Source organism: Lynx rufus, unplaced genomic scaffold, assembly GCF_022079265.1.
Source record: "Lynx rufus isolate CCGP_SWC_20201006 ecotype Redwood Valley unplaced genomic scaffold, mLynRuf1.p SCAF_2, whole genome shotgun sequence".
Taxonomy (NCBI): domain Eukaryota; kingdom Metazoa; phylum Chordata; class Mammalia; order Carnivora; family Felidae; genus Lynx; species Lynx rufus.
In genome coordinates, this window is record NW_025814834.1 from 104,947,453 (window position 1) to 104,959,616 (window position 12,164).

Sequence of the window (12,164 nt, forward strand, 5' to 3'; positions counted from 1 at the left end):
ATCGCAACCAGGTCAACACTGTAACAGCAGCTTGTATGTCTTGAGGTGCAACTCCAGGGTAATGGTCTAAAACACCAGGTCGCAAACTTGTGCGTTAAAAAACAGCCAACAGTGGAGGGAGTCCCAATGAGACCCAAAACAATGTCCATACTTTACACTACACCAATTAGGTCAAATTACCTGGGGTAGAGCCCAGGAACAGAGGCAGATTTTAACCGTAGCCAGGACTGAGAACTACTGATGTAATAAAAAAGCTTTCCAAATTTCCTGAAGATCAGGATTACTGGCCCAGAACCTGGATCTGAACTCAGTCTGAAGGCGAGGTGCTGAGCAGTCCTCGACACGGGAAGGGGAAGAAGTGAGGGCAGGCAACAGGAGTGGAACACCAATGGAGACCAGGCTTTGTGAAGTAGCACCGCGTGACCCAAAATGACTGACATTAAGTGTTGAAGATCCAACAGTAAACGATCCACATGATTTCTGGCAATAAGTTTAATATCCTAACCATAACTGACTCAAGCCTTGGGAGCCTAAGGCTAAATAACTCAAGGAAGAAAGTTCCTATAACATCCTCCTTAGAAAAGTTAGGAAAATAAATTGTAGTTCAAGTTTTTAATGCGCACGTCCAGAGAAAGTGATACGTAAGTCTATAATGTTTCAGTCCTACAGGAAGGAATACTTAAGTAACATTCAATTACAAAAGGCACACACATAGACACACACACACATTTACATGTTATGACTAAAGACAGAAAGCTACCCTTAAGGCTTTTGTATTTTGGCCACTGTTGTGATTCTAAAAACTACAACAGAAATATCTGTTTGTGACTTACACACCAAGCAAATCATTCAACCACCTCCTATTGTACCTCCCTAATCCCAAACTGGTTTAATGGCTAAATCAGAGGTTGCCAGTGAAATGCCTCTTTGATAACAATTTTGAATGAGTGCTTTAATAGGATTTGCCCTTGTTCCTTGTCCTTGGACAACTTAGTTTATGACTATACAATGGACACAGGACTTACATGATCCGTAACCCTTCTAAAGAAACCTTTCACAGAATTCTTCTGTTCTTGTCTTTGAACTTCAATGGAAGAGGAGCTAAGTGTTTATTGGCATTTGGAAATTTACCATTCCTGCTAACTATTGCTTGGATTTCTCCTTTCCTTTTTTCCTGTTGGACCCAAGTGGTCCACATTATCAACTCTGCTTAAGGCCAAACAACTCCACTGGTAGGGCCAAGGATGGAAGGAATGTGGTACAGAAGAAAAAATGCAAGGCTCGTGATTATACACAAATAACCAAAATCACGTACCTCCAGTCTGGAAGCAGAACTGAGAAAGCTGGCTTTTAAGAGTACTTCATAAAGGCTACTTAGTTTATACATAAAGTGAAAAGAATAATGGCCATGTGTCAAACTCAAGCAGTGGGAAGCTCAAGCACAGAACGACATCGACAGGCAGAGAGTAAGAGAGACAAACACAGTAATTTACGCTTGCGATGTGCTTACAACTTGTCAGGAACTGACAAAGTGTTTCACATGTAATAATTAATCTTTGTAATGGTCCTGATGCAGAGTACTATCTTGAAAGAGAAATAATAGTACTCTGTGCTCTTTCCTATGTTATCTGCTCCTCAATGTGTCATTTCTGAAAAAAGTAGCCAATATTCTTCAGCTGATAAACTAACAAAACAACACCTTGATATCACGGTGCATCCAAAATCTGAATTCTATCTCCCCATGTCACTCCCCAAGTCAGAGTGTGTTCCAAGTATGGTATGTAATCTGAAATTGTTTGCTCTTTTTAAATTCAGAAATTCATTTCTTAGCAAATTTTCAGCCACCTTTTGCTATGAGGCACCTTGTGGCCAGGCAGCCTTAGATTTTCAATTCTGTCCTCAAAGTCCATGTCACAAAACTGATATGTGGAAAACCGACGGCCTGAAGAGACACTAAACCATGAGTGATTTCTCACTTAAAAAGAATAAAATAGATGCCTAAGAAAACCACAAACCAATCATACACGATTTCCGATTTTCATTTTGATGCTGGAAGACTGGGACTAGGTGGAACTGGAGAAAGATAAGGGGCAACAGCAAAGTCTTGGTTTCACAGAAAAGGAGTAATAAAGGATCCCATGTAGGTGTGTGGGATGGTGTGCAAGTTCCCAAGTACATTTCTTTTCCTAAGACATGCCTGAGAACGGTGTGTTTAAAGCTGCACTTGAGCTCTCGCGGACATACCTTTCTCACGTCTGAACTCTTTGGTTCTGTTGTCCAGGTTATAATTCTAGAAACTGCAAGCCTCGTCTCACTAGAGTTTACAAAATCCGTTGGATCCATCTGCCTAGCGAGGGACTCGATGTACTTCAGGATTGCAACTTTGACCTGAAAGATCCAACAATTATACTCATTAGGTACACTTATGAATCTCTGAATAGAATTCTGATCAGAGAAAAGTAAATACAATTGAGGGGACCCCTTCTTTCTCCTGGATCTACGTTTTCACATAGAGCCATGTCCATCAGGGACAAAAGCATGAAATGGCTGACAGGTTAAGTTTGGGAACAGGAAGACTGGCATACAGATCAACCTTCTTCAGTTTTAGATCACCGTGCCTGTGGAGAAGGCCTGCTCTGCCTCCTCACATACACAGCAAGACACCTGCAGGGCATGAGCCCCCATGGGCAGGCCACGGGATTACCGACTCTGCTGCTTGACCAGGAAGCACTTAGTATTGTTTTTTGGGCATCCTAGGCCAAGTCTTGCAAGGTAGCATTTTTAGCAATCACGCTGATATTCTACCTTAACTTCTCCACTGATGCCTCAATTGGTTTTGACCTTAGGAGAAGAGGGCAGTTATTGATTGCAGCTATCCTAAAACCCCAACAAAAGCTAATAAATAAAGAAGAGATGACGTACGCGACCTAATTGAAATTAATACACACCCTCCCTCAAATTCAGTCTTATAGTTATGATTTTCCAAAATACGTGATAATTAATTTTCATGTGTTAGAACGTTAATGTGGAAAACATTTCAGTAAGATACCTTATATCAACACACCAGAATTTTCTAGTTTAAATACGGTGGAAAACAGCAAAAATACTCAAATGTTGGTGAGGATGTGGAACTACTAGGCCTGCCATTATATTGCTGGTAGGAATATAATATGGTACAACCATTTGAACAGTTTAAAATAACATTAAACACGACCCACCCAACGAACCAGTGACTCTTCTCCTAGGTACTCAAACAAGAAAAATGGAAACATGGCCCCAAACAGTTGTGTAAGAATGCTCACAGCAGTCTTATTCCTAACAGCCAAATACGAGTCATGTACAAAAAAGGACATTTTAAGCAAATTTGACTTCTAGAGGTTGAATTGTAATGACAAATAGTCACCAACCTTGAGGTTAGGAGTTTGAGTTTGATCCACAATAAATCTCATCAAAATGTTAAACTGTTGGTCAAATGGAAAGGAGTCCCTAGGTTTAAGAGAAGAAAGAAAGTGCTCATTTTAAGGAAAGATACGTTACAAAAAATAATGCAAAACCATCTCAGAAACAAAAATATACCTCTAGAGATAAATCTGATGGACACGGAAGCAAGCCTCTACACAGGTAATTGTACTTTCCATTTTATATAAATACTAGAGTAATATACATTATATATAAAATTAAGAAGATGGAAAATCTTTTTTTTTTTACTTATTATTTTTAAAAAATGTTTTATTTATTTTTGAGAGGGGGAGGGGCAGAGACAGAGCGGGGCAGAGAATCTAAAGCAGGCTCTGTGCTGACAGCACAAAGCCCGATGCGGGGCTCAACTCACCAAGTGCAAGATCATGACCTGAACCGAAGTCGGACGCTCAACCAACTCAGCCACCCAGGTGCCCCAGAAAATGGGAAATCTTGCTATAAGTCCCAAAACACACACGACACTTAGAGTTATGTATGCTATTTTAGAAATGAAGCCCAAACGATAAAAGAGATTCCTACCTGCCTTCTAGAATGTGCTCATCTTCTTTCCAGGTACCTTTCTGAAACTGCTTCATGAGAAAAACTTCCAATTCCGAAATCTTAATTTACATCCTGACGAGGCTGCCTACAGCTGCCCTTGCTTAAGCTAACCATGCTGTCCTCCTTGGTCCTACTGGGCAACTGCTTCTGGTCTCTATGTTGTAGGGTGACCACAAAGAGTATGGGAGACCCAGCAAGGGAATCCCCCATCCAGCTACAACACATATGCAGAAACCAGGGCCCTCCGCTTCTCACCTGTTCCTGATCTCATTTCTTGCAGTCATTTCACATCTTTGATACATCTGAGTAACCCCGAGGACTCTTGGCTAGCCAAAGTCCATGCTCCTTCCCTTAAAATGCTGCAATTACCAGCATTAGTTTAAAAGTGCATAATCGTGTCCATGTAGGAAGACGTAGACGTATTTTCCACACTAATAGGAAAGATGGTGCAATGCAAACATCTATTACAACTGAGGCTGAGTGACGGCATTGTTTCCTTTGGCCTCTCTAAGGGACTCTTCCCAATCTACAGAAGTATAGTAACAAGAACGGGGAAGCAGGTTCAGATCTGTGAAGTCACAGGATGAACTTGAAATTTTACTTTTTTTTCTTAATGTTTTTATTTTTGAGACAGAGAGCATGAACGGGGGAGGGGCAGAGAGAGAGGGAGACACAGAATCGGAAGCAGGCTCCAGGCTCTGAGCCATCAGCCCAGAGCCCGACGCGGGGCTCGAACCCACAGACCGTGAGATCGTGACCTGAGCTGAAGTCGGACGCTTAACCGACTGAGCCACCCAGGCGCCCCTGAATTTGAAATTTTAATGACATAATGTAAAGAAAATGCAAAGCACAGAGCACATCCTGGGTACTAATATTACTACTGTTATAATTACTAATAAAAAGTAAACGTGACCCAATAGCACATGTATTTGTACCCAGGAAGCCAGGAGGACCACTTCTGCAAGCAAAGTACGCTTTAGCATACATGACTTAAGTGACTCACACCAGCTATAAATTAGAGAAACGAGCTTGACAAACCACACACAAAACTTCTGTCTCCTTCTGCAGCAAGGGGAGAACGGAGAATCCATTTCAGTATAAGCTGGCGTGTTTAACCTGGAAATGTGTCTGTGGCCAGGCACAGCCAAAGGAAAGGAAGTAGGCAGACTCACAATCAGACCTGTTATCTTAGGAACTCCCCTCAGCCATTACAAAGGCCCTCCCCGCCAATACTCACTGATGGGTCCTAAATATGCATTAATAGCTAGGCATCTCAGCTGCTGAGAAAACTGAATAATGAACGTGTTCTAGAGATCTGGATCAAATCTACCCAGGAGAGGATTCTTAAAGGAAAGGGGCATCCAGGAAAATAACCAGAGGGTTTTCCTTAATCAACAAAGTTTAGGAGTAAAATGTTAATATTCCTGCCATCCCTAAAGATCTGAAAGTTTTTGCCCTTCACAAATTCACCTATATGAAGGAAGAGACCTTTAGGCCAAGTCTGATTCACAAATGTTTTATCTGGCTTTCAGAGTGTCATTTAAAAATAGGGGCGCCTGGGTGGCGCAGTCGGTTAAGCGTCCGACTTCAGCCAGGCCACGATCTGGCGGTCTGTGAGTTTGAGCCCCGCATCGGGCTCTGGGCTGATGGCTCAGAGCCTGGAGCCTGTTTCCGATTCTGTGTCTCCCTCTCTCTCTGCCCCTCCCCTGTTCATGCTCTGTCTCTCTCTGTCCCAAAAATAAATAAACGTTGGAAAAAATAAATAAATAAAGCTCAAATGTGTTGCCTTATTCCACATTTCTGACCTTTCTTGGGAAGTCTGGGACCACTGGGCCCACATGCCAACATGGCCACCTCTCTCTACGGAAGTTCCCTAGCCCACAGCGTCACCGTCCCTCCTGTCTACTTCACTCAGTTACTATCAGCTGGACCCGCCTCGCCCTTCTAGTCAATCCCTGGCTGACCCTTTACAAATCCAGTAATACACCGGCATGCAGGGATGTTCCTTAATTTCACTAAACTCGCTCATCCAAAGGAGGGACGGCATTTGAAAAGCTTATTGTAAATATAGTATATTATACTGAGCTCACTGAATACCAAGGGAGAGCTCTTTGGATAATAAAATTCTATAGCAGCACAAATTATACAGATCTACAGGGTCAGGAACCAAAAGAAAACAGTTGGCACCAGAGCACAGAGGAACAAATGCATGTTTCGCAGTCACAAACAACTAACAGACACATACATGGGGGATGATGGCAGGGTGACGTGTGCTACTGCTAGTGGAGGGAGCCAGAGAGGAAAGAAAAAGTGCAAATACTATCCACATTCTCCTTCAGGAGAGAAAGTCGCACATCCACAGACCAGTCTGCAGTAAGGGGAACACACAGCGGTGTAATAACCAGCAGTCCTGGATTCCAGTTCCCAGATGGCCACTAACACGCACTGTGACCCGGGCAAGTCAAGTAAAGTCTGTTTCCTCATTAATAAAATGAAGGTGGGTCCTTCTGTTTTGGACATTCTATGATATATAGTAATATTCCAGTGTGTAGTAACTGAGTCATATAAAAGTTACTCTACTGAGGATAATTAGTTGATCTGGAGTCATTGGCTTATTCTTTTAAAAATTCACTGATCTGACCTATAACCCTCTATCTTCCACCAAATGGCAACTGAGTCATTACAGCGAGGTGTCTTCTGAGGCTATTTAATTTCTAATACTCGTATGTTGCGAACCTACAACTGCAGACACAGTAGATAAGAGGTTTCTGAAAAATGACAGCACACAGTTTTTCACATGTCTCTGAATCTCCACAGCTCTTCTTTCTTTCCTTGTAACAGGTCACAACTGTTATGCGTTATCAACCTCTGAGCCAGTGAATGCTAACAGAGATTGTACCTGGGCGAGTGGGAGCCCTACATCATATGTGGCTAGCAAGATTTCTAGTGTGACTTGTAAGAAGATGGAAGTATTAAAAATGCTGAGGTCTTGAACTATTGGGACCTCATCCAGATAAAAAGTTTCTGCACAGTGAAGGAAACAATCAGCCAAACTAAAAGGCAACCAATGGAATGGGAAAAGATATTTGCAAACGACATCAGATAAAGGGTTAGTATCCAAAATCTGTAAAGAAATTATCCAACTCAACACCCAAAACACAAATAATCCAGTGAAGAAATGGGCAAAAGACATGAAGAGACACTTCTCCAAAGAAGACATCCGGATGGCCAACCGACACGTTAAAAAATGCTCAACATCACTCACCATCAGGGAAATACAAATCAAAACCACAATGAGATATCCCCTCACACCTGTCAGAATGGCTAACATTAACAACTCAGGCAACAATAAAAGTTGGCGAGGATGCAGAGAAAGAGGATCTCTTTTGCATTGTTGGTGGGAATGCAAGCTGGTGCAGCCACTCTGGAAAACAGTATGGAGGTTCCTCAAAATTAAAAATAGAACTACCCTGCGACCCAGCGATTGCACTACTAGGCATTTATCCAAGGGATACAGGTGTGCTGTTTAGAAGGGACGCATGCACCCCCATGTTTATAGCAGCACTATCAATAATAGCCAAAGTATGGAAAGAGCCCAAATGTCCATTGGTGGATGAATAGATAAAGAAGATGTGGTATATACATAAAATGGAGTGTTACTTGGCAATCAAAAAGAATGAAATCTTGCTATTTGCAACTACGTGGATGGAACTGGAGATTATTATGCTAAGTGAAATAAGTTAGAGAAAGACAAATATCCTATGACTTCACTCATATGAAGAATTTAAGATACAAAACAGATGAACATAAGGGAATGGAAGCAAAAAATATAAAAACAGGGAGGGAGTGAAACATAAGAGACTCTTAAATACAGAGAATAAACTGAGGGTTGCTGGAGGGGCTGTGGGTGGGGGGATGGGCTAAATGGGTAAGGGGTTAAGGAAGACACTTGTTGGGGATGAGCACTGTGTGTTACACACAGGGGATAAGTCACTGGAATCTACTCCTGAAAACATTATTGCACTATATGCTAGCTAACTTGGATGTAAATTAAAAATAAATAAATAAAAATACCGAGGTCTTAGGGTGCCTGGGTGGCTCAATGGGTTGAACGTCGGCTCAGGTCACAATCTCACGGTTTGTGAGATTGAGCCCTGCATAGGGCTCTGCGCTAACAGTGTAGAGGATGCTTGGGATTCCCTGTCTCCCTCTCTCTCTGCCCCTCCCCCACTCACGTATGTGTGCATACGTACATGCGTGCTCTCTCTCAAAATAATCATTTTTTTAAAATACTGAGGTCTTCAGAAGGATGTACATAAATACTCTAAAATGTCTTTTAAAGATAAGAGGATCAATTTGCAAGGTTTTATACTTGTTTTTACATTTGTCTTGAGCATTCACAAAAATAACACCAACTTTTCATCTCATGGAAAGCAGGGACATTTCAACAAATCTGTTAACAAGAGAATGTGGAAATGGTGTAAGAGAGGACTTATTCAAGCAGCTGACAAAAACAAAAGAGAATGCCAGAAAAACACTATAAGAGTCTTGTAACATCAACATTGTCTAGCCCACGTGAACAGATACATTCCCAAACGTGACATCAACAAATGTCAAACAAGTGTCAAGCAAATCCATGAAAAGGTGCCCAACATCACCATGAGGGAAATGCAAATCAAAACCACGGTGAGCTATCACCTCACACCTCCTAGTTATTATAAATGTTGAGGATGTGCAGAAAAGGGAACCCTTGTGCACTGTAGGCAGGAATGTTAAATTGGTGCTGCCACTATGAAAAACAGTATAGATGTTCCTCAAAAAATTAAAAATAAAGGGGCGCCTGGGTGGCTCAGTCAGTTAAGTATCCAACTCTTGATTTTGGCTCAGGTCATGATTTCACGGTTCATGACATCAAGCCCCACGTCGGGTTATGCATGGCAGTGCAGAGCCTGCTTGGGGTTCTTTCTCTCCTTCTCTCTCTCTCTCCTTCTGTGCCAAGCCCCCCCCCCAATAAAGAAACTTGAAGACATAAATTAATTAAAAATTAAAAATAGAAACATCATATAATCCAGTAAATTTGACTTCTGGGTATGTATACAAAGGGGATGAAACCACTATCTTGAAGAGACCTCTGACCTCATGTTCACTGTAGCATTATTTACAATACTCAAGATACAAAACAACCTAAGTGTCTGTCAACAGATGAACGAACGGACAAAGAAAAATAATGGCATATTATTCGGTCATAAAAAAGAAGGAAATGCTGCCATTTGGGACAACATGGATGGACGTTGAGGGCATTATGCTAAGTGAAATAAGCCAGACAGAGAAAGATAAATGTTGCGTGATCTGACTTATACGTGGAATCGAACAAACAAAAAGAAACAAATAAAAAACAAAACAAAAAAACCCTAAACCCATAAAAACAGAGTAGAATGGTGGTTGTCAGGGGATGCGGGGGTGGGAAGCATGGGGAGATGCTGGTCAAAGGGAACAAGCATACGTAACACGCAGCAGCTCTGGGGATCTGAAGTACAGATGGTGATTACCAGTTACTAGGACTGGATTATACACTTGACAGTGGCTAAAAGAATAAGCCCTTACATGTTCTTACCACGAGCACAATAAAAGAATGGTAATTATGTGAGGTGAAGAATGTGTCAACTAACACTGTGGTAATCATTTAGCAATGTACACGTGTATTAAACCATCATGTTATACACTTCAAATTTAGAGGCCGTTTTATGTCAGTTACAACTCAAAAGCTGGGGAAAAAAGTGGTCTGGTCCTTAAAACTTACCTTGTGACATCTAGAGCCTTTTGAACTTTTGCTTGCACAGATCCAAGTAAATCTGCCCCCATTTTCTTAAGTAATTGTGTGAGAAGAACAAAAAGCCAGTCTTGTAAGTCGTCCTTATGAATTATTATAAAATCCACCAGAGTCTCCAAAAACATACTGAAAACCTAGACGGAAACATTTCATATATGTAATTCAGAATTGTCTCCAAAGTCTCTAAAACACGGACAGGTCATATTAGAGAAGACAAATGTATTTAAAAAAATAAAGGAAAAAGGATTGGAACTTACTCTCTGTTGTGAATTCCACCGCAAACCAGGCCATGCAACAAAACAAATTCCATGTTAGTCTACAGTGAATTAATACCATTTTCATGCAGTTTTTTAAAAGACCTGAAAAGACTACAAACTGATCTCTGATATCTGATACTCTCCCCTCCCTCAATATGTCTTTGAAATACAGTATTGAGAGAAATTAACTTTACTGAAAAGTGTCAGTTTATTCCTGCAGGCTTTTCCTCCTTCCTTCCTTTCTCTTAAAAAAAAAAAAAAAAAAAAAAAAAAAAAAAAAAAAAAGGTATTTTAACCATCATAATTCTATACTATTACTGTTCGTTATCTAGCACTCAACAAGTACTATTTGGATGTTGGAGGATGAGGGAGGAAAAACACTTGTGCACTGTATGACTCCAATTCAGATACTGCAAAGGAATATCTTTATAAGAAGATACTGTAAAAGTGATAATAGTCTTCATTGTAAAAAAGTATGGTATACAGTCCGCATAATTCTTATGCTGCCGTGCAGTCATTAACGCTGTCTAAGGTGAGATAAGAGTCCACAGTGGACTATCCTGGAACCGATTTCAGAGAGAGAAGTACCCTATTTGGCTAATGAGTCGTGCTCTACTGGGACAATCCAGCCATTATAGACCTGCTCAGTTCTAGCACAGCAGCTATTAACCACCAGGGGTCTCCAGTGAGACAGCTCAGAAATAACTCACTGAGCCCCAGGGATTCCTGACTTAGCTCAAAGGCAGCTAGCAAATATGAACTAAACTGAGACCTCCAAACTCACTGTACAAGAGCCTTCTGATGGAAACAAATTTCCTTCTTTATCCTCATATTCTGGTTCTGAATCAGCAATCTAGAGGTGACAGGTAATAGAAATTTCATCAATGCCCCATACCACCTAATACCCCTTATGCCTTAAGTCTTATGAATCTTATGCTTATGCTTAAAATCTTCCTGCTTTTAAACACTACCTTAGAGAAAAATCATGATAATTAGATCTTTGGATATCTGTGTGGCCCTAGAACCCAACCTTTCTTGAATTTTATGAATGTTGTTAATGTGGACTTTGCTGTGAGGATCATCACAGGACTTTTAAGACATGCTTCAAGACCAGGATCGAGGAAAAATGCTGTCCCCCAACTCGCCCCCCCCCCCCCCCCGTAGAGACCAGAGAACCCACACATTCATTCTCCTAGGCTCTCATGAGCATCTCAAAGGACAGGACCCATAAGTTGTTTCTGTCCTTTATCCATCCTTTAAACTTCCCCAATAAACTCATTCCCCCTATTTTCTTTCTGTAAAAGCACCCGACAGCCTCTAGGACTCCTCCCCAACTGATGGTATGTGCTTCAAATCTGGACTCCAAGTAAGCTTCTGGAAAGACCCCCTCTCGGCGCCACTCCTAGAAAGGGCCTGGGTCACACTCAGTGTTGTTTCCCCCCCAGCACGCTCAGCACTCTCCTTGGACCCCGGGAGTGTGGACACCTGCTAAATGGCCGCAGTTCTTAGGGACAGCAAGTTCTTAGGGACAGCAAATTCTATTTGGAGAAATAGTTTAACCGGGTTTTTCAACAAATCCGTTACATAAATGCTTCTATTTTTCTGTCCTGTCCTATATAGACACATTCTACGTGGGATACAAAAAAAAAAAAAAAAAAATCATGTATTTGATTATCTTCTTTACTGTAAGTTAAAAAAAAAAGGGGGGCACTACATTATAATACAATGTTTTATTCTAGCACCACTGTTTGGCTAATAGGAGGCACCCAAAAGTATCTGAATGAGTAAGAATACATCTGACTCTTTTCCATTAACTCTTAAAACATACTTTATCCAGCCCGAAGTTTTATGGACATTTTAAGTTCTCCAGAAGTCATTTTTAAAAGATATAACGGGGGGGGGGTGCCTGGGTGGCTCAGTTGGTTAAGCTTCCGACTCTTGATTTTGGCTCAGGTCATGATCTCACTATTCGTGAGACTGAGTCCCTGCTTGGGACTCTCTCTCCGTCTCTCTCAAAAAACAGAAATAAAAACAAACAAACAAACAAACAAAAAAAC

At 41.2% G+C, this 12,164-nt stretch overlaps 1 protein-coding gene across 3 annotated transcripts in view; it reads right to left on the reverse strand.

Moving 5' to 3' along the window:
- CLASP1 (cytoplasmic linker associated protein 1) overlaps window positions 1-12,164 on the reverse strand; it is a 274,399-nt gene that overhangs the window by 52,579 nt on the left and 209,656 nt on the right. For 2 of the 3 annotated variants that reach the window (XM_047085723.1, XM_047085722.1), the window contains 4 exons: window positions 12,104-12,106; window positions 9,821-9,984; window positions 3,408-3,486; window positions 2,245-2,388 (listed from right to left, as the gene is read on the reverse strand). In XM_047085723.1, coding sequence (XP_046941679.1) covers window positions 2,245-2,388; window positions 3,408-3,486; window positions 9,821-9,984; window positions 12,104-12,106 — 390 coding nt within the window. Of the gene's footprint in view, window positions 1-2,244; window positions 2,389-3,407; window positions 3,487-9,820; window positions 9,985-10,107; window positions 10,111-10,891; window positions 10,961-12,103; window positions 12,107-12,164 lie in introns of all 3 variants that reach the window. The other variant, XM_047085724.1, reaches the window with a different exon arrangement.